At 36.6% G+C, this 23,391-nt stretch overlaps 1 protein-coding gene across 3 annotated transcripts; it reads left to right on the forward strand.

The window, feature by feature from the left end:
- The first annotated feature begins 8 nt into the window (after window positions 1-8).
- RCHY1 (ring finger and CHY zinc finger domain containing 1) lies at window positions 9-21,711 on the forward strand. 3 transcript variants are annotated; one of them, XM_036413644.2, is made up of 9 exons: window positions 9-143; window positions 5,714-5,833; window positions 6,070-6,185; window positions 15,043-15,121; window positions 17,443-17,487; window positions 17,596-17,654; window positions 17,742-17,768; window positions 18,671-18,791; window positions 21,048-21,711. In XM_036413644.2, the coding sequence occupies exons 1-9, from the start codon at window positions 54-56 to the stop codon at window positions 21,174-21,176; spliced, it is 786 nt and encodes a 261-aa protein (XP_036269537.1). In that variant the 5' UTR covers window positions 9-53; the 3' UTR covers window positions 21,177-21,711. The 3 variants fall into 3 exon arrangements, with proteins under 3 accessions (XP_036269537.1, XP_036269553.1, XP_045427638.1); XM_045571682.1 differs by lacking the exon at window positions 9-143 and adding an exon at window positions 4,383-4,526; XM_036413660.2 differs by lacking the exon at window positions 5,714-5,833 and having other exon boundaries at window positions 15-143.
- The last annotated feature ends 1,680 nt before the right edge of the window (window positions 21,712-23,391 follow it).

Consider the following 23,391-nt stretch of genomic DNA (forward strand, 5'->3'; position numbering starts at 1 on the left):
GTTTCCATCCTGGAAGACGGGGGTCCTTGGAGAGTTCAGGGGAGGGAGAGGAGATGGCGGCCTTGGCGCGGGAAGATGGCGCTCGAGGCCCAGAGCGAGGACAGCGGGGCTGCGAACATTATGACAGAGGATGTCTCCTGAAGGTGACGACTTAATGCAGCTCTTCCTCTAGGAGCTTCCGCCGGGCCGGGCTGGGGACGGAGTGAGCGGGCCGGGCGGTTACGTGTGGGCTTAAGCTTGAGGCTAAAAGCGGTTCGTGAGGCTAAACTTCTTCACCTCCAGCTGGGTTCCTGCTGCGGAGAACATGCTCGGCGAGGTGTCCACAGGCCGCACATCTCCTGTTTTGTATTATACTTTGCAAGCAAAGTCGTCCTTGTTTGGGTATAGAGCCTGGACGTTTGCACTTCGATCCCTTTTTTTTTTAATCAGTGGGTTTGTTTATCTGTTTTGTGGTTGTTGCTGGAAGTAGACTGAGGCAGTCTCGGGCCTGTGCTGGCTTTTCCCCAGGATCCCTTCCAAGTGTGATGAAATAATGGAAGAGGGATAACAAGTAGAGAATCTGATGTGATTTCAGCTCCTGTAGTAGATACCGTTTTACAGCTTCATTTTGTGCCCACACCTGCCAAAGAGAACGAGTATGATGGTGTGAACTAGGAAGACAGGCTTGTAATGGCCACTAAGTAGGAAATGATGATGGCTAGGACAGTGCCTAATATGCATATATTGTTACTTTTGCTGTTCACTTCCAGAAGAATGTCTAGTCAGTCTGTAATTTGAAAAATTGGCACCCATCCGATTCAAGTTTCCTGATTTTTCGTGCGAGAAACAGTTTGAAGGTTTTGCTTAGAAAGCTTGAGATTTCAGCCCCACAACCCTACACCTGGTTCTTAGCTTTGCTCCTTAATAATTTGAGCAAACTACCTTTAAGTGCCTCATATATATAAAATACAGTTAATAATAGAAGTTCCTATTTCATAAGAACTATGAGGCCTGTGAAGACCATCTAAAGCCTTTTTAACAGGCCATGGTTTGGTGAATATTCCTCTACTGCAATTGATGAGCTCTCTTTTTAAAAAAATATATTTTATTGATTTTTTACAGAGAAGAAGGGAGAGAGAGAGAGCTAGAAACATCGATGAGAGAGAAACATCGACCAGCTACCTCTTGCACAACCCCTACTGGGGATGTGCCCGCAACCAAGGTACATGCCCTTCACCGGAATCGAACCCAGGATCTTTCAGTCCGCAGACCGACGCTCTACCACTGAGCCAAACCAGTTTCGGCAATTGATGAGCTCTTTCAAAGTTGGTCATTCACCAAGTGTGGTGTAAGGAATTGAATGCTATTATGATTCCATTTCCACTGAGTTGTTCTGTTACTCTTTCAAAGCTTGAGATCTAAAACTGAATTCAACATTTGGGCCTCCCTTTAACCCCCAAGAAACTATGCAGACATTGTATCTGCGTTTCCTAACACTAAGCTACTGGGCCTTGAATTATCAAATGCTTTTTTTGTCCTTCCCCTCTGTCTTCCTTAAACACCAGAGGCCAAGTGGAAAGTTTTTAGGATGCAGTAATCAACTAAATCAAATGCGGCTGTTTGACTAAGAGAAGAACTAAAAAATTATCCAAGAGGAGGTCGCTGGTATTCTGAGAAGTTTCTGTGGCGATATTGGGAGGAAACTTTATTGGACTGTATTCAAAGGAGAATGGGAGTATTGGAACTGGTAACAGTCTTTATAATAGACAACTCTTGGAGTGTGTTGTAAAAGAACAAAAACATAAGGCTTTGGTTTCTGGGAGATTGGGGTCATGGGATTATTTTCCCCTTTAAGATGGGAGTTATTGCTGCATGTTTGTATATTCTTGGAAATGACCCAGTAAAGTGAGAACATTTTATAATTGGAGGGAGAGGCAAAACTATAGGAGCACTGTCCTTGAGTATTCAACGAGAACATGGAACCCAGTGCGTAAGTTAGCCTTTAATAGTAACATGGACTGTAGATTCTGTAACAGAAAGGAAGATAGAATATAAGGTACATTTGCAAGTAGGCTGATAGAATTTGTGGGAAGATGTTCTCGATTATTTCTATTGTTTTCACAGTGAAATAAGAAGCATGGTCATTCATCAGCAGATTGTAAGTAGGTAGGAAGAGGTGTTCAAGGTTTAAAGAGAGAGGAGATGTGACTTAATCTAGGTTCTAAGTCCTACACTCTGGAAGAATAAGGAAATTGACTGGGAAAACATGGTAGTTTAAAGACCCACTTTTTTTAGTGGTTATGACTTTAAATTGAGACCAGTCAGTGTTGAGGTGCTTTTTCTTTATCTGTATTCAGCTGTTCCTATGTAAGTTAAGTAGGAGAGAGTTGGATTTAACCAGTTGAGATTCTGGATAAGTGAGTATGTAGAGGAAGAGGGGTGTGTACAGAAGAATTAGAGTGTGTTGGAAAGAGAGGAGGTACTGTTTAGAGAATGCCGTACTTGAAATTAAGTTTCAAACCACAGTTCTAGAACAGTGGTTTTCTGTGTGGAATGAATGGACTCAAGGTCAAAACTATTTTCCTTTAATGTCTAATACTAAGACATTCTTTTTCAGTGTGTGCAAACTAATGATTAATACTGCTAGCACCTTAGCACAAATCAAGGCAGTGGCACTGAACTGTGCTACACCTATATATTAAAAAAGAAAATAAAAAGAAAAAGCCAGGTATATTTAAGAATGTCATTGGTAAAACCAAAGCAGTAAAATTACTAATTGTATAAAATCTCATCCCTTGATTGTACTTTTCACATGTTTGATGTTTTCATCAACTGCTTTCGGCGCAGACTTCAATTAGGTGGTTTTGTGAGGAAAAGTTCTTGTGCAATTGTGAACTGAACTACTTATATTTTTTATTGAACAGCATATTTTTACTTGAAGTATGGTTATTCAGGCTTAGGTATTTGGTGAACATTTTCTTAAAAAGGAGAGAAGTGTGACTATCATTACCTGGAAAACAACAGTGATAAATTTTTAAAAAATATATATTTTATTGATTTTTTTACAGAGAGGGATAGGGAGTTAGAAACATCAATAAGAGAGAATCATTGATCAGCTGCCTCTTGCACACCCCCTAGTGGGGAAGTGCCCACAACCAAGATACATGCCCTTGACTGGAATCCATCCCAGGACCTTTCAGTCCATAGGCCGACTCTCTATCCACTGAGCCAAACCGGTTTTAGCAACAGTGATAAAATTTGAGCTTTCATGTACCAAGTAGAATTTTGGAAAACGTGTCTTAGTTACTGTGAGCTTGAGTGCTTCCCAGTACCTAAAAAATTTTTGATGAGATGGGTAGTGATATTAACAAATGTGATTTTTTTTTATATTGCATAATTCAGTGAACTAATACTTTCCAAATAACCTGTGCATGAGTAAAAGATACTTTCAAAGTTCAAGATAGGTCAGTCAGTTTTACTCTAACAGGGAGAATAGTTTACTGATATGATTTCAGAGTCCATATTGCAACTAAACAAGAGTTGTTGAGTTTTGGTATAGTATCAAAGAAGAATATCCAAATTCTCTGAAAAAGCTTTTAAGTACTCCCATTTTTAGCTACATATTTGTGTGAGTCCAAATTTCTCCATATACTTCAACCAAAACTCATTGAATGTAGAAGCAGAATTGAGAACCCAGAAATTTTTTTGGAAAATATAACTTATTTTTCATTAAACTGTTACTTATGTTAAGATGTAATGGGCTTGTTACTATTATTTTTAAAAGTAATGAATATTTTCAGGACCTATCAGTTTAATTTATAATATGGTATTAATAGACATAATTATATAAACAAAAGCTCTCTGGGATAATAATTTTTAAGAGTAAAGAGGTCCTAAAACCAAAATGTTAGAGAGCCACTGTTTTGTAGTATGACTGAGCATATGTGGAAGAGAGAAAGACAAGTAACTGAGATTTCAGGGTATTGGAAGGATTATTATTGTGGATGTGCAGATCACTATGAGTTAGGACAAGAATAGTGTTGGAGAGAGAGGCAGCCAGTTGAGTGTTAAAATCTTTAAGGAATAAACTATATCATGGTGTGAGTCATAGCATAGGAAGTGGTCAGAAATGAGTGGGGAGCTAAAAGGTTACATTGTACTGGAAAGTATTGGGTTAGTTTGCTAGTCTGGAAATTTCTTAATGTACTAGTTGGGGTAATGCTAAATAAATTGCTATAACAAAAAGATTCAACAGTAAGGCGAGTTAAAGAATAATGAGTTTATTTCTTCCTACCTAACAATTCCAAGGCGAGTGATCCTGTCTGTTAATGAAGCTCTGTTCTACATGATCTCTCCAGGGACAAGTTTTTTCAGTTGTATTATTTTGCCATGTTTTAAGGCATATAGTCATCAGCTGGGCTGCTGCCATGTACAGGTTTCATCTTATGGAAAGGGGAAAGAGAGCATGAAGGTGGGGTCAGTCCCAGTTTGTTAATTAATATTCAGGCATGGGAGTGGCACTGATGTTTTCTGCTCATGTTCTCTTGGTAAGAACTTAATCACTTGGCCACAACTAACAGCAAAGAAGTCTAGGAACTAGTATAGCTGGGAGGAAGAAGAGAACAGATTTTGGTTGTCAGCCTTTGCCACTCTTGAAAACAAGGACTATTTGTTATTCTATCCTCTAAAATAGGGGTGTCGAACTCAATCAGAGAAGGGGCCAAAATCTAAAATCCAGCCTAAATCGCGGGCCGAATGGTTTACTGAACAGTCATAAACTGTCATTGTGATGGAAACGCAGCGGAGTGCAGTGATGACAGCGCGGTGCGGGCCACATTGCAAGGCCTGGCGGGACGGATTTGGCCCGCGGGCCTTGTGTTTGACACATGTGCTCTAAAATATGAGGCATACACGGTAGTTAACAATTGACAAACACAAGTGAACTCAAATATCTTTCTAATATTCAATGTTTAGCTATTGAAGTAGGTAAATGAATTTATCTGGAAATCTCAAAAAGTTGTTGCTGGCTTGCCATTTAGGGTGTTGGAGGGTTAATTTTCTAGTCTAGAGCTTTGCATCCTTCATGATTCTTTTGCCTTTAAGGACAAGGTTGTGTTCAACTTGATACAAATGTATAGATGTTGAAAAGAATAGTTAAAATATGCTAAGAAACAGTGAGCTGTGATGTTTAACCTGTTAACCGAGCGGGACCTATAAATATGTCAAATGTAAACAATATCGGGAACGGGTAGGATGTATGAATACGTCCTTGAAATATATGTTGCGCCCTGAGAGGGATGGTATATATTTTTTGTCTTCTTTATTATTGTTTGTAAAATTTATAATTTTTTAATTCGATGTTTACATTTTTTGTTGGTATTCTTTTCTATTTGTTTGTAATTTTGTATTTTCCTTTTTGCTTTATGTATAAGTAAACGAAAAAATATATTTCATTTATTTTAATTAAGTATAAATAAAAAATAATAATAATATGAAATTATGTCCTCTGGGCGTGACGTACTGACACGTCCTAGTGAAAGAGTACTTGCCCGTTATAGATTGCATAATTAAAAAGGGAACTCCCCGGTTAACAGGTTAAGATCAGCTTACCCAACTGATTTGTAGGTTGTAGTCTTTGACCTTGTTCCAGAAAGAGTAGGAAGAAAATTTCTTTTTGCATTGTAAACTTTTCTTCTCTTGTTTATTATAATTCTTTTTCTCCCCTGGGCATTAGGCACCTTGCTGTGACAAGTTGTATACTTGCCGGTTGTGTCATGATAACAAGGAAGATCATCAGCTAGATCGCTTTAAAGTAAAGGAAGTACAATGCATAAATTGTGAAAAAATTCAAAATGTAAGATTTTATCACATTTTTATTTTCTTTATTTAAAAAAAAATTTACTAAGGTCATTTTAAAATTTTAATCAAGAGTATTGTCAAGTATTGCCAAATATCTTTGCTTTAAGTGTTTAAAATCTTATAAAAATAAAACTGCATATACTATAACATAATTCTGGATATTCAAATAGTAATATTCAAAATATTTTGGTAAATTTATCCCAATTTTTACTTACATGTGCCTTTTTTTAGGCCCAACAGACTTGTGAAGAGTGTAGCACATTGTTTGGAGAATATTATTGCAATATATGCCATCTGTTTGACAAAGACAAGAAGCAGTATCATTGTGAAAACTGTGGAATTTGTAGGTACTGTATGTAAAATATTCTGTTCTAATTACTTCTATTGTATCTGGACAATAATATAATTTTTTAAATTTGATAAATCTTTATTGTTCAGATTATTACAGTTGTTTCTCCTTCCCCCACCATAGCTCCCCTTCACCCAGTTCCCACTCCCTCTGCCCTTACCTTACCCCCACTGTCCTCATCCATAGATGTATGATTTTTGTTAAGTCTCTTCCCGTACCCCCCACATCCCTTTCCCCCTAAGAATTTTCAACCCTCTCCCATTCTATGCGCCTGATTCTATTCCACCAGTTTATTCTGTTCCTCAGATTTTTAGTTCATTTGATTTTTAGATTCACTTATTGATAGGTATTATGTATTTGTTGTTCATAATTTTTATCTTTACTTTTTTCTTCTTCCTCTTCTTAAAGAATACCTTTCAGCATTTCATATAATACTGGTTTGGTGGTGGTGAACTACTTTAGCTTTTCCTTATTTGTGAAGCTCTTTATCTGACCTTTAATTCTGAATGATAGCTTTGCTGGGTAGAGTAATCTTAGTTGTAGGTTCTTGCTATTCATCACTTTGAATATTTCTTGCCACTCCCTTCTGGCCTGCATAGTTTCTGTTGAGAAATCAGCTAATAGTCCTATGAGTGCTCCCTTTAGGTAACTGTTTTTCTCTTGCTGCTTGTAAGATTCTCTTTGTCTTTTGCCCTTGGCATTTTAATTATGATGTGTGTTGGTGTGGTCCTCTTTAGATTCCTTTTGTTTGGGGTTCTGTGCGCTTTCTGGACTTTTAAGTCTATTCCTTTCACCAGGTGGGGGAAGTTTTCTGTCATTTCTTCAAATAGGTTTTCAGTATCTTGCTCTCTCTTCGTCTGGTGTGCTTAAATTGTCCCAGAAGTTTAATTCTGATGTTGGTATGCTTGAAGTTGTCCTAGAGGCTTCTTACACTATCTTCAAATTTTTGGATTTTTTTTTTTCTTTTTGTTTTCTGTTTGAGTGTTTTTTGCTTCTTTGTATTTCAAGTCTTTGGCTTGATTTTTGCATTCCTCTAGTCTGCTGTTAAGTGTCTGTATTATATTTTTTATTTCAGTCAGTGTATGTTTAATTTCTAGTTGGTCCTTTTTCATATCCTTGAGGGTCTCGTTAACTTTATCAGCCTTTTCTAGAAAATTCTTGAAAAACCTTATAACTGTGGTTTTGAACTCTATATTTTGTCATTTGTTTTTCTCCATTTCTTTTGTTTGTGATCTGTTTCCTTGTCTCCTCATTTTAACTGCTTCCCTGAGTTGGTAAGGGTGGCTTTGTGTCCTAGGTGTCCTCTATGGCCCAGTGTGTTGGCCTCTCAGTTACCTGAGATGGACACTCCGGAGCACCCCTTTGTGGCTGTGTATTCAGCCTTGTTGTAATTAAGTCTTGATTGTTGTTGGTGTCACTGGGAGGAATTGACCTCCAGGCCAATTGGCTGTGAGGACCCGCTGTGTCTATAATGGAAGAATTGCTGTGCTGGGGGCACACTTATGGGGCAGGACTTGTTTCAATGGGGCTTTGGTGCTCACTGAGTCTGCCTCTTGAATGTGTCCCTTATGAGAGTAGTTGAAATCTGGTGTCATTTCACACAGATCACTAATTACTCTAGCTTCTGGATCTCCCATGGGGTACAGGTCAGCAACTATCTGAGGTCACCCAGCAGGAGCTACAGCGAGAACTACAGTTTTCTCCTCTTTGCTTGGGGTTTGGAGGTTTTGGAGTTGTCTGACCAGAGAGAGCTGCAGTTTGTTTGGTAGAGCTGCGATAGGGCAGGCCATTTATATGCAAAAGCCACTGCGTGGAGCTTGGGTGGGTTTGTAGATTGTGCAGGGTGTGGCAAACAGCGATGGCTGCCAGTCAGCTTTCTCTGCGTTTCCGTGTTTTCGAGTCCCTGTGTTTCCAAGTCTCTGCGTTTCCAAGTCCTCATATCCTGCGCCCCAGCGCATGAAACAATGATTGCTGGGTGCACCTCTGCAAGAAAGTCACCCTCACTTTCCGACCCCATGTCCGACAATCCAGCTTCTCCCTGTAGGAGTTTGGGTCCCCTGAGTCTCCCCGGAAACTAGATTTTAGAGTAATCGGGAGCTTGTCTCCCTTCGGGTTGAAAAAAAGTAGCACATCCAATTGCCTGCCACCAGCCCGATTCGAGTGCCTTTGTACCTCAGTTTTTCAGCACTTGTGCATGTCTCAATGGTCTTTTCTCTTTCCTTCTACTTGTAGAACTTTCACTCAGCCAGCTTTCACGTGGTTATGAGTGATAGACTTTTTGTCTTTTTTTTTTTTTTAATATATTTTATTGATTTTTTTACAGAGAGGAAGGGAGCGATATAGAGAGCTAGAAATGCCGATGAGAGAGAAACATCGACCACCTGCCTCTTGCACATCCCCTACTGGGATGTGCCTGCAGCCCAGGTACATGCCCTTGACCGGAATCGAACCTGGGACCTTTCAGTCCGCAGACCGTAGCTCTACCACTGAGCCAAACCAATTTCGGCGACTTTTTGTCTTTTAGTTATAGTTTTGAAATTGTGCGAGACAGCAGTTTATGTGTTTACCTAAGCTGTCAACTTGGTTTCTCTGGACAATAATAGTTTTGAAAGATCAACTTTATTGGAATATAATTTACCTCTAGGAAATCCTGAAGCCTGACTTTCCTATTGAAAAGGCACTGGAAAAAGCGTGGGTAAGCCTGTAAGTTTGGTGTGTTGGAGTCTCAGGGAATCACCAGAGCAGGAAAATGGTGATGGTTAAGTTGATGTAGACTCAAATATGGCTCCTGCCTGCTGGCTCTGTGAGGAAAGGGCTCAGAAAACGAACAATGGCCTCTGCCAGCACTTCTCTTTGGCAAAAAGCAGCACCTCCCTCCCCCAGCTCTCACCCTGATGCCAAACATTCATTTCCTCCTTGATTGTTCCTGGTGCCTTTTGAGCTGCTCGGGATAGAACTCAGAAAGAGTAAGTCAGAGTAAGTTCTTGTGCAGGCCCTTTAAGACGAGCTGCCCGGGACTCCATCAGCCCTTCTTCTTACTGAGCCTCAATTCATGGTGGATTTTACAACCAGAAATTACAGATATGTCTCTTCCCAGCACTGGAGGACTTGGATGGGGTTGGGGGTGGAGAGGGGCTGGGATCCCTCAGGGGAGACCTACATACCTGATATATTTCTTCTGATTTTTTTTTGCCACAAATGGCTGGGGGACCAGCCTGTTCTGCATCTTTGCCCCTCCTTCCAGCCTTGATGCAGCTACTGCTTTAAATCCCTAATTGTAGGATTTCTATTCAGCTAGATTTCAGGTGGTCTGACTGATGGTTGTTCTGTAGTTTAGTTATAATTTTGATATGGTTGTGGGAGGATACAGGTACTATGTTTACCTATGCCACCATCTTGACTAGAAGGATTCCTCTCTTTCTTTATCTTTGGAATTATTTTCTTTCTGCTTGAAAGCACATAGGAGAGGCAGGTGCGACCTTCCTTGTCAGTAGTTCTCTGATGTGAAAAGGGGCAGTATAATCACTTAAACTGATCTAACCTCTTTGCACTTTACAAAGTTAAACAGCTAAAAGGAATAAAATAGGAAACCAAACCTTGTTGAATGTACAGTGCATATTGGCAGAGCCTCCCTAATTATGATTTGCCTGCTTGCAAATCTCCTGTTCAGTTGTTTCTTTTGAAGGCAGTGGATTTTTCTGTTGCATTTCTATCTTCTTCAGTTTCAACTTAATGAATTTCTCAGTGTCAGCCATATTGAGTTTGTCTTGTTCCTGATATTAAGGGAAATGCTTTCAGTTTTTGCTCATTGAGTATAATTTTGCTGTAAGTTTGTCTATATGGCCTATATTATGTTGAGATATGCTTCCTCTATTCCCACTTTTCTGAGAGTTTTTATCATGTACAAGTGCTGGATATTATTGAATGCTTTTTTTTTTTTAAATGTCTGTTGATATGATCATGTGATTTTAAAAAAATCATTTTTGTTTATGTGATATACACATTTATTGATTTGCGAATATTTTACCAGCCTTGGATCTCCAGTATAAATCCCACTTGGTCCTGGTATATGATCTTTTTAGTGTATCACTGGTTCCAATTTGCTAATATTTTGTTAAGGACTTTGACATCTTTGTTCATCTTTGTAATGTCTTATATAGTTTTAGAATTAGGATAATGCTGGTCTAGTAAAAAGAGATTGGGCACCTTTCCTCTTCTTGATTTTTTTGGTGTAACATGAGGAGGATACGTGTTAGTTCTTTGAATGTTTGGTAAAAATTGCTTGTGAAGCATCTGGTCCAGGACTTTTTTTTTACTGGGAGGTTTTTTGTTGTTTGTTTTAAAATGTTTTTATTGATTTTAGAAAGAGAGTAAGGGAGAGGAAGAGAGAGAGGGAGAGGGATAAAGGGGTGGAAACATCAATGAGAGAGAAACATCAACATTGACCAGCTACCTTCTGCACCTCCCTCCCCCCTTGCTCCTCCACTGGGGATTGAGCTGCAACTGGGCATGTTGACCATGAGTCGAACCAATGGTCTCTTGGTGTATGGGTTAATGCTCAGTCACTGAGCGAGCCACACTGGCTTTGCTGCTAGAAATTTTTTGATTACTGTTTTAATTTCATTAGTTGTTATTGGCCTATTCATGTTTTCTGATTCTTCCTGATTCAGTTTTAGAAGGTTGCAGTTTTCTAGGAATATGTCCATTTCATCCAGGTTGTTTAGCTTGTTGGCATATAGTTGACATGTAGTATTTTCTTACAATCCTTTACTTCTTTCATTTTTATTTTATTTTTATTTTTTATTTTTATTTTTTAAAATATATTTTATTGATTTTGTACAGAGAGGAAGGGAGAGAGAGAGTTAGAAACATCGATGAGAGAGAGTCATCAATCAGCTGCCTCTTGCACACCCCCTACTGGGGATATGCCCGCAACCAAGGTACATGCCCCTGACCGGAATTGAACCTGGGACCCTTCAGTCCCCAAGCCGACGCTCTATCCATTGAGCCAAACCGGTCCCAGCTACTTCTTTCACTTTTGATTTTATTTATTTGGGTCCTCTCTCTTTGTTTCTTTTTCTTTTTTTAATTTTCTTATTGATTTCAGAGAGGAAGGGAGAGGGAGAGATAGAAACATCAATGATGAGAATCATTGACCAGCTGCTTCCTGCATGCCTCCTCTGGGATTGAACCTGTAACCCAGACATGTACCCTGACTGTAATCTCCTGATTCATAGGTTGAAGCTGAAGCACTGAGCCACGTTGGCTGGACTCTTTGTTTCTTGATGAGTATGGCTAAAAGTTCTTCAAACTTGTTTATCTTTTCAAAGAACCAGCTCTTGGTTTCATTGATCTGTGTGTGTGTGTGTGTGTGTGTGTGTCCCTTAAGTCATTTATTTCTGCTCTAATCTTTATTATTTCCTTTCTTTTACATATTCTTGGCTTTTCTTTGTTCTTTTTCTAGTTATTTTAGTTGTAGGGTTAGATTATTCACTTGAGATTTTTCTTGAAGTAGGCCTGTAATGCTACGAATTTCCCTCTCAGGACTGCTTTTGCTGTGTCCCATAGATTTTTGAGTTTTTATGTGTTAATTTTCATTTGTTTCCAGCTAATTCTGGTTTCTTCCTTGTTTTCATTGGTAACCCATTCACTATTTAATAACATACTAGCCTCCATGTGTTTGAATATATTTGAGGTTTTTAAATTGTAGTTGATTTGTAGTTGCATGACATTGTGATTCTAGAAGATGCTTGATATGATTTCAGTCTTCTTGAATTCTTTAAGACTAGTTTTGTGTCTTAACATGTGGTCTCATTTGAGAATATCCCATGTGTGCCTGATAAGAACATATATTCTGTTTTGGTATAAAATGTTCAGTAAATAACAATTAAATTCCTCAGATCTGGTGTATAATTTAAGGTTGTTATTTCTTTGTTGATTTTTTTGTCTGAAAGATTTATCCAGTGATGTCAGTTGGGTGTTAAATTCTACTACTTTGACTGCATTGCTGTAGATCAAGCATGTCAAACTCAAAGGCTAACACAGGCTGAATAAACAAGGTTTAAGTTTATGTGGGTTGCAAAAAAACAAAAGCTTCAATTTTCATAGAAACATAGGTTTATTTTAATATAGACATGCTGAATACAAAGGGCTGAAATAAATGAGTAATTGTTAACATAAAATAATAGAACATTTTAATAAAAATTAATATTTTTTTCTTGAACATTAACTTACCAGACACTGAGAAACTGCACAAATTAATTAGCATAAAACAAATACACCTATTTTTCTTGTTCTCCGAAAGTGAAATATTTCCTGTTTGCATGCCAAACAAGTCAGTACAAGACTAATGACATGGCAATAAGTGCTAAAATATTCGCTGCTCGTATTAGTGGAGAGAAATGGTGCACTTGCGCGTAATGTGCGTAAGAAAAATGAACGCAACACAATTATAGTAATCAGTGGTTAGTGATGTTGTAGTTTGTTTTTAATAATGTATAACAGGATATTTTAAAAATTACAAACTTTTTATTGAAACTTTTTTTTACATGTTATTTTGGCTTGGTTGCAAAAATGCGTGTTGTGGGCCGTGAGTTTGACATGCTTGCTGTATATCTCAGAGTCCACCAAAAATATTTTTTAAATGTATTTAGGTGCTCCTATAGTCAGTGCATATATGTTTACAAGGGTTATATCCTCTTGTTGGGTTGATTAGTATTATATCGTGTCCTTGTTTGAATCTTGTATGGCCTTTGTTTTGAAGTCTATTTTTCAGATATAAGAATTGCTACCCACTTTTTTTTTTTTTTGTTCCCATTTGCATGGAATAATTTTTTTCATCCCTTCACTTGTTCATAGGTGGGTCATGTTTTCTTATCCAATCATCTACCCTGTGTCTCGATTCCAGGGTTTGGATATAATTTGAATAGGTTCTAGCTTATAATTATTTCTGATTCTTGCACTTGCATCATCAAAATTTAATACTGACTCCAGAGCTCAAGTACATGACAAATAGAGTCTGGTTTATCATTATGTCTGTCTAAGCATTGCCAAGTTCAATGCTTTTAATAACCTTCAGGAGCTCATAATGTTGTTTAAAGGTGGCTGTCTCCTTAGCTCCAGTATAGCAAACCATTTTTTATTTTTAGATTATAAACTCCTATTAAGCCGAAACCGGTTTGGCTCAGTGGTAGAGCGTTGGTCTGCGGACTGAAAGGTCCCAGGTTCGATTCTGGTCAAGGGCATGTACATCGGTTGCGGGCACATCCCCGGTAGGGGGTGTGCAAGGGGCAGCTGGTCAATGTTTCTCTCTCATCGACATTTCTAGCTCTCTATCTCTCTCCCTTCCTCTCTGTAAGAAATCAATAAAATATATTTAAAAAAATAAACAAATAAACACAGCTATCCTCTTTAAAAAAAATAAAAAAAATAAACACCGATTAAGATGATCAATCCTATGAATTTTTGCAGTTTTTATACCTTCTGTTTCCTTTCCGGTACCCTCCCCTCCCCCGTGTTTTTTTTTTTTGTTTTTTTTTGTTTTTTTTGTTAGTCCTCACCTGAGGATATTTTTTCCATTGAATTTTAGAGAGAGTAGAAGGAGGAGTGAGGTAAAGAGGGAGGGAGGGAGAGAGAGATGTGAGAGGGACACATTGTTTGGTTGCCTCCTTCACACATCAGGGCACAGGATCGAACCTGCAACCCAGGTATGTGCCCTTGACTGTGAATTGCACCCATAGTCGTTTGTTGCACTGGCCTATGTTCTAACCACTGATAAACATCAGCCAGGACCTTCCCAATGCCTTAAATACACACTTTTCTTTATTTGTTCACTTACGAGCCTTATCAATTAAATTTTGGTATACAAACATCATATTATAAAAGATGGAAGAATAATGATACACATTTTGTTAGCAAAATGGGTTAGTCCAGGTTCTTTTCAGAAAATATTGGGAAGTCCTTTCTATTGAATAACTAGATGAGGGTGCTATATTTTTTGTCCTTAGAAATATACTGTTCATTCATTTTCTTGAGTGAAACCATTCATCTGCAGTGGTTCTCAACCTTTCTAATGCCTCGACCCTTTAATACAGTTACTCATGTTGTGGTGACCTCCAGTCCACAAAATTATTTTCGTTGCTACTTCATAACTGTAATTTTGCTACTGTTATGAATCGTAATGTAAATATCTGTGTTTTCCTATGGTCTTAGGCTCTACAGCAGCAGTTCTCAACTCACAGGTTGAGAACCGCTAGCAGGGTTGCCTAAGACCATAGGAAAACACAGATATTTACATTACGATTCATAAAAGTAGCAAAATTACAGTTATGAAGTATAATAGTAACGAAAATAATTTTATGATTGGAGGTCATCACAGCATGAACTGTTTTAAAGGGTCACGGCATTAAAAAGGTTGAGAACCACTGATCTAGAGTTATCATCATCTGAAAGCCATAATCTGATTTCTTACATATATGATCACCATCATCATTAGTCTAAACAGTGATTTTCAACCAGGGATAATTCCCTTCCCCCCCCCCCCCCCCCCCCCGCACTCCCCCTCCCTAGGCATTTTTAGCAATGTTTGGGGACATTTTTTGCTTGTTACAGCTGTGTTGGGAGGGAAAATAGTCTGCTCCTGGCATCTACTGGATATAGGCCAGAGATACTGCTAAACATCCTACAGTGCACAGAATAGTTCTCCACCAAAAATAATGATCTGGCTCCAAATGTCAATATGCCTAGGTGGAGAAACCATAGTCTAGAATGCTGCTATTTGATTCTGTGTTATGATGAACAAATTATCACTATAGTAAAAACAATTCTAATCTTTTGCCTTTTTCTTTTTCTTTCAGGATTGGTCCAAAGGAAGATTTTTTCCACTGTTTGAAATGTAACTTATGCCTAGCTATGAATCTCCAAGGAAAGCACAAGGTATCAGTATGCATACTTTTAAAAGTAATAATGGTTTTTCTCGAAACTAGCTTAAAACTTAATAATATATTTGGAAGTGTGGGAATTTTCAGTGTTACTATTGTAAGTACAACTATGTTGCTTTTTATTTTTAAGCAGTGTCAAAGAATAGGTGTTCTTAAATAATGTGCTTGAGAATATCTGGTCTACTATTTATTTTCTTTGTAGTATGTAAGAATTCTTATATCAGTTATTAGTATGTCGTTGATAACTCCTAAATTGGTTTATGGATTTTTACCATTGGTGTTAATTTTAAGAAGTTTTTAAAATATGAACTACAGGAGAAATGTGGAGCATTGTGATCTGTTAGCACACAGCATTCCAAGAAAATTTAGGAAATAATCTTATATTTTCTTTAATAATTAAACATATTTTTAATCTTGATGTAGCAATTAAATCTTGATGTAATGATCCCAGGCCCTTAAAGTTATTTTTCATTATTTAGAAAAAAAGTAATAAACTACCATTAATAGTACTAATTCTAACTAATATAAGAATTTAGGGAATGGAGAAACTAGTGAGGGTTTTTAAAAACAGATATGAGATAATAACTGGCCTAAAATAGTAAAGTGATAAGAGAAGTTGAAGTGAATAATGAATACTAGTGTGGGATATGCTGACAAGGCATAAGAGATAAAGAATGGAGCTGAATAAAGATGACCCAAGGTTTTTAGCCCTGGCTTATAGTACTTGTTTAATAGATTGTGAATTTTTTTGAAGTAAAAGGATTGAGTTTGGTTATATAGACTTGAGTTTGATAGCAAGATATGCTATGTTTTGTTTTTTTTTTTAATGTACACATTTCTCTTAGGATATTTTTATTTTGTTTCTCAGTTTTCTTCTGTTTGTATTAGTAAATGGTCCTGCCATCTACTCAAATGCTTTCTTTAAAAATCTGATTATTATCCATGATTTGGTGCTTTCCTTTACCTCCCCATATCTAATTGGACACTGTCTTGTCAAATTAAGAACTCATTCCCTGAAGGTATTCTAATGGAACTCAGATATTGTTCTATCTCTTACAAGATACAATTTCTGCCGGGGAGGTATTCTACTGGAACTCAGATATTGTCCTATCTCTTATGAGATCCAATTTCTGCCGGGGCTAACTGGCAAACCCTGAATGACGGATGAATGATTACTCTGACACACTTTTTTTGTGAAAGAGAGGCTAAGGGGCTAATTGGCATAAGGAGCCAAAAAAGCCCCAATTGCCTTGCCTCCTTAGAGTTTTATTGTCACAACAGCTTGAACTAAAATGAACTATTACATACTGTCAGCAGGGTAAGCATCCTTGAGAAAGCATATGTGTCCTTTAAGCAAGGATGTTTTGAGGTCTAAGCATAAAAATTCTAGCAAAATACCCAGGGGCTCAGACTTGTTTAAAAGTAAAGGCAAGATTTGCTGCCTTCGATAAGGTCCGCCAGAGGCCTCGGACCTTTTAGAGAATTCTCCTTACAGATTTTTTAACCAAGTCCCATGCTTCCTCACAATTTCAGAAATTATTTAGCTTTTGTAGGCCTCAGGTACCACATCTTTAAAATGGGGTAATAATTATATGTGTTTCATTTAGAGTTGTGAGAATTAGACTAGTACAGATAATGAACTTAGTGTGTGGCAAATGGTAAGATCTTGATAATATGAACTGTTATTCTTATCAATATTATAAGCAGGTTAGCTTTGGAGTAAAACACATATAAAACAGAAAAGTCCCAAATGTTACTATCATTGCAATTTTGGTAAGTCTTAGGACTCACTAAATTACCTTACCTGTAAAATGAATAGAATTTGAATAATTAAGATATATTAAGTAATTTCATTATTTGAGGTAATGTTGCAAAGCCTGAAATAGTTGTGAGTTAAATTGTTCTCCCCTGATATAGGAAACATGAATTAATGTTAATTAGTATTATCTTTTTTTAAAATATGTCTTTACTGATTTCAGGGAGAGGAAGGGACATGGGATGAGAAGGGAGGGAGAGAGTGAGAGGGGGGAGGTAGGAAGGAAGAGGATAAGAGAGAATCATTGAGCTGTCCCCCTGCACTACTACTACTGAGGATTGAGCCTGGAACTTGGGCATTTGCCCTGACCGGGAATCAAACTGTGACCTCATGTTTCATGGGTTGACCTTTAACCACTGAATCACACCAGCTGGACTGTTAATTATTATCAATAAATTGGTTTTGTTTTTTTTATTTGTTAATTTTTATTAATAATATTATTATATCTGTTATTTCCATCTAGTTAAGCTTTTGATAATTTGAATTTCTCTTTTAAACAGTGTATTGAAAATGTTTCCCGGCAGAATTGTCCAATATGTTTGGAGGTAAGCTTACAATATTTTTTGCTTTGGAAATAATCCCCTCTTGATTTTAAAATACTTGGTTGATTATATTATCTTAATGTAAGCAGTAACATTTATTTCTTTTCACAGGACATTCACACATCTCGAGTTGTTGCCCATGTCTTGCCATGTGGACATCTTTTACATAGGTAAAGTAAATTTTTTTTCTCCCTCAAAAAATGTTGGGAAATAGTTTCTGTTTTACTAAAATAATATTTTGTTTTTTTCCCCCCCAGAACATGTTATGAAGAAATGTTGAAAGAGTGAGTGTTTGGCATTTAAAATGTTACAATTGTAAGATGTCTGGGTTTTTTGTCGTCGTCTTTTTCATTGCTATTAGTATATTGGGCATGACATATTTGTCTTCAGATGGGTAGGGTAAGTGAGTAGTGTTAAGCTGGGAAAGCATCTTTGGGGGTATAGGACAGCATGCCTTATCTCATCCTACAAATGGAGACAGTTACCTCTGACTTTCTGGATACACTCACTAGGGCGCTCTGTTTCTGACAGAGGCAGTCAGTCATAGCTTTGTAAAATTTTGTGCTAAGGCATGTTGCTCAAAATTCTGTGAAGTCATTATGTTGTCCCAGTATAATAACCTGCAAAGAAAGCTGGTAGCAAGATTATCTAAAGCTGAGACTTTCTTGAGGGGGAAGGATGTGAAATAGAGATAAGAATAATTAGGAAAGAGGAGATTGTGTAAAATGTATTTTGTTCCTGCAACTTGATGAGCGGTTTTAATTTATAATAGCCAGATAAAAGGAAACTTTTTCAGAATTTTTAGAAAATAATATCTGAATAAATTTTAAGGAATATAGTGTCTTCTTTACTTAAATATATCCAGAAATTGAGGTTGTTTAGCTAAAAAAGAGGCTTAGTTGGTTTTTAAAATATATTAAGTATATTCTATAAGTACTAGGGACTAATTCCTGTCCATTTTAGAGAACCGAGAAGAAAGAAGTAGGTTTAAAAAATGCCATATGATTCAAGATTTAATCGAAAACTTTCCTAGTATAAAAGTTCCCAGATTTGTAATAGATTATCTTGAAATACAGATTAATGCCCTTTGTTGAGTGGTTTTTGCATTAGTTAGCATGTATCTTCTATACTTGAGTTGATATGCTTCTAGTTTAATATTTGAAAATAACCTTTCTATCTTTTCTAGAGGCTACAGATGTCCATTATGTATGCACTCTGCTTTAGATATGTCGAGGTACTGGAGACAGCTGGATGATGAGGTAGCACAGACTCCTATGCCATCTGAATATCAGAATATGACTGTAGATGTGAGTAGAATCAGTGCTGAAAACTTTTCAAATCTTTGTTGATGTTCCTGTTTATTTTTGTCCTTTTGATCAAATCCTTTTTAAAAATACTGCTTTGGCATAGATGCCACTTATGAAAGCCAAATGCTATAGGAAGAACAGGCAAAATAATCTTTAAATTTTAGTTACTTTGAACTAAAAAGACCAGGGGAAAAAGTTCTAAGAATATCTTTGTGCAGTTCTTCCCAACACTAGGTGGCAGGCAAAGACTTTATTCTGAACTGTTTACACATTACTTGCCAGGATCAGTAATGTACCTGAGTAGAGGTGAATTATTGGTTTGACGATTTATTTTCAATTGATTTCAAGCAAACATGTTTGCTGATTTTTGAAGATCACTTTTTGTTTTTTATTTTTAATGTTTAATACCCTGTTTATTCTATGTTACTTAGACTTTTAAAATTTGGTCTTATTAGCCTGTAACCTAAAATATAAGAATATGTTTCTGTGCCATTTGCCTTATAGAGAATGATCATCTTTTCTCCATTAATTGAGGTGTGGTGCTATCTATTCTCAGCATAGTATATTGAATTACAGATAAGAATTAGAATTCTAGATAGCTTTCTGGTGCTTTAATAATTTTTGGACATATACATTTTCTAAACATCATTAGTTTAGTTTAGGTACTTCTACACAAAAGGGTCAGAACCACTTATGAAAGCCAAATAAAAATTATTTTTGTTGTATTCACATGAGCATTTTATAATTCATGTGACTAATTGAATTGTTAGTAAGGTCAATGATCACTTTTGGAATACTAAACTGATAATCACATGATGCTTTATTGTAGGCTGCAGTGTGTGATATTCCATGTGGAAGATTTTTTAAAATAACAGCTTTAATAAGATGTAATTCACATACCATACAACTTATCCATTTAAAGTATACAATTCAGTGCTTTTTATCATATTCTTGGAGTTATATAGACATCCTCACCATCAATTTTAGGATATTTTCATCACTCCAAAAAGAAACCCTGTACCTATTAGTAGTCATTCCCAGTTCATTAGCTCTAGGCAAACACTAATCTATTCTCTACATTTAGATCATATTCATAAGAGAATTATTTTCCAAATTATAATTTAGAGTAAATTTGTAAGTCTTCTCCTTATTATGGTGTGTCTTTTTTAAAGCTAATGCTTTTCTCACATAGTACTGATCAATTTTCAGGGTAACACCTTTTTTATTTTTCAAGATCTTAGTACTAGAAAAGATTAATCCCTAAAGGGCATTTTATTGACCTTTTAGGGATGAGCCAAAAGCTATTCTTTGTTCAATTGTAGAACTACTTTTGAACTTTAATTCATTTTTGAGGTATAGAAGACTAGGAATTTAGTATATTAAACCTAAAGAAAAGGAAGTGGAGAATCTGTTGTCCAGCAAGACCTGGTGCTGAAGAAGTCCCTTATACATAAATGGTCAAGTTCCAAGTTTCCCCAATTAAAACACACCCCATTAGCACTTCCAAATACTTGTTTCCCCTAACTCCTTAAAATCCTCTGATTATAAGCCATCAAGGAGTTTGGGCTTTTGAGCAATAGCTTTCCCATTCTTCGTGTGTAGTGTTAGCAGTAAAGTGTTTCTGATTTTTCCACTGCCAAAACAAAAAAACGTAAAGAATAAACAAAAATGTCATGATAAGTATGTAAAAATTTGTTTTATTAACTAACATAATTTTCTAAGTGTTAATGAAAATAGTAAAATCATGTATGTTATTTTGAATTAAAGTACAGATGGTTCTGGACTTGTGGTGGTTTGATTTATGGTTTTTCAACTTTATGGTGGTGCAAAAGCAATACACATTCGGTAGAAACTGTTCAAGCTAAGCTATGAGGTCCAGTAGGTGTATTTTCAATTTACAGCATTAACTTATAATGGATTTATCAGAATGTAACCCCATTATTAGTAGAGGAGTATCGGTATAGGTGTTGATCTGGTAAGTGCCGATGTTACTTTTCATGCTAGTACTATTTATACTACTCAGGAGCTATTTTAAAATAAACTTCTTGGCACAAATCCTCATTTTCATTTTCTGAATTCAGTTTTAGAGTTTTCAGTGAACAAAAAATAGGGCATTTCTACTTATGGAAATGTTTAGACACATATATGTGTTTTTACATCTTTAGTATGATTTCTGAGGAAATATTTTGAGCAATGTCACTTTATATTCTCTATGGTTTAATATGCTTAATTTGAATTCATCTCTTCATTTTTTAGATTCTCTGCAATGATTGCAATGGAAGATCTACAGTCCAGTTCCATATATTAGGCATGAAATGTAATATTTGTGAATCCTACAACACTGCTCAGGCTGGAGGTTGTAGAATTTCACTGGATCAGCAGTGACCAGCATATACTGCACTGGAAAACTCAGCATTTTCTGATAGAAGAAGCTATCTTTAGTGTCCTATTGTCATAATGTGTCAGAATCTATGCATTAGAGTTGATGTGTTTTGTACTAGTGTCACAGCATAAAGTCATTTACAAATACTTAAGGATTCAGGGTCTCTTTATAGAATCATCATATCTATATTTAATGAAAGCCACTGCACCTGTGTTTTGATTGAAAATTCCTTTAGTGTCAGTTGTTTGGAAGCCAATGATGTTTGCCACTGAATCTTACATCCATAGAAATATGTTATACTTTCATGGAACTTTGCTTTAAGTGGCACTCTGCATGCAGAATTCATTTCTAGTTTGACAGAACTGTAATTAATTCTAAATATTATTCTTGACTTTTTAAGGGCTGTACTATAAGAAAATGTTCTATCTTACTGTTAAAATCTAATTCCATATGCTTTAGAAATTTGTAAGACAGTCCTTTGGATCTTGTAAATGTGAATTTTGACAAAATAACTGCTAATAAAATTATATTGAAACTTTTATAGAAATTTTTTCCCCAAGACTATCTGTTTTTGGCTTAATTAGGGCAATATAATCTTATACTGTAAAAGAAATATTCTTTTGTTTTGAGGTGTTCTCCCATAAGATTAGTTGAGAAAAATGTATTGTAAAAGAATAGAATTCTTCTAAGTCTTAAGAAAACCACCAACATTGACAATAATTTTATTTTGGTTACCAAAATAATTTTTTCAAAGAATAATTCATAAGTATTCAGTGAGCAACTACCTTGTGCCTGGGTATGGTTCTATATGCTGCAGAGACAACAAAAAAAACCAGTATAGTCAAAAGTCCCTGCCCTTATGGTGGTACATTCTAGTGTTCCTCATACTTAGTAAGCTTCTAATGTGTGTGTGTGTTTTGTGTGCATGTGTGCGTGTGGGTGTGTGTGTTTGTGCATTTAGTGGTTGTCTTTGTTGTAAGTGGGTGGATTCTTCTCTAAATGCTTAAAAGTAGGTTATAGGTTTCTCTTTCACGGCCCGCATGGAAAGAGTTCCAATTCAGGGTTCGGGTTCTGGAGAAGGGCCGCACACAAGTGAAGAGACTTGAGTCTTGAAGAAATTCAACTTGGCGATATGGGGGGCCAGGCGGTAGTCCAACTGTAGTGGGAGAGCTACTCTGGCTCTGGCCCTGCCATCCCCTTTTATTGAGGCTTTAGGGAAAACATCTTAGGCAACATAAACAGAAATTTACATGTAGTCCTTAGGCAGGAAATAACAGAAACTTACCCGGGACAAACAAGGTGGAGGCTGCTTCAGCTAACAATATCAACTAAAGGTTAGAGCAATTAAGGTTGTTGACCAGCCTTCCAGGCTTCCTGTCAACATCCCTTTTTAGTGAAACTGAGTTGTTTTCCAGGAATGAGTAAAAAGGGTACAGAATATTCCTGGCAAGATCTCTGATTTTTTAATAGTTTTTTGTACTCATGTAGTAGAATTAAATATACCTCTTAATTCAGGAACAATGCACAGTAATACTTGATGATCCTGAACTTTAGCACTAGTATCCCAGTATTCAATTTAGTTTGTTTATAAAACGCTTTATAAGTAAAGTGTTACTCATCAGTCAACTCCCATTACATTTCTAACTTTGAGCTAGTTGAATTTTCTGTGAATGAGGTAGTGTTTTAACTAGAGATCCTAACATTTCTGGAACATTTATTTTTTCTTCTGTTGAAATTTCTTTACCTGGATAAAGGTAGCAGTATTGATTTCCAGTTTGGGGCCTGGACCTTCTCTATTCTATGTTGCCTTCCTATCTTACATGTTCTACTCTTGCAGTCACTCCCTTCACTTGGTTTCTTTGGCCTGGGCAGGGGGGCACTATCAGTCTTGATTTGGGGAGCAATGGGATATCTTGTTCGGTGTTACTGTTTGGAATACAGATAAGGAAAGACTAGTTTTCTAGTTGTAATACTTTTTGTCTCTGTTATCCTGCTAAACTAGTTAAGTCATATGATTGCTTTTAATTGTTGTCACTGGATCTTTCAATAGGAGTATAGAAGTTCTGTGTTTTGAGAATCTACCATGTGCCAGGCTTATGCATTAGTGTTAATCATTACAATAATTCTATAGCATAGGTGTTGTCTTCATTTTATTGATGAGAAAGCTGATGTTCAGAGGTTATATGACATGCTCGAGTAAATTACAGGTACTAAATG

The sequence above is a fragment of the Pipistrellus kuhlii genome, unplaced genomic scaffold, assembly GCF_014108245.1.
Source record: "Pipistrellus kuhlii isolate mPipKuh1 unplaced genomic scaffold, mPipKuh1.p scaffold_m20_p_1, whole genome shotgun sequence".
Taxonomy (NCBI): Eukaryota; Metazoa; Chordata; class Mammalia; order Chiroptera; family Vespertilionidae; genus Pipistrellus; species Pipistrellus kuhlii.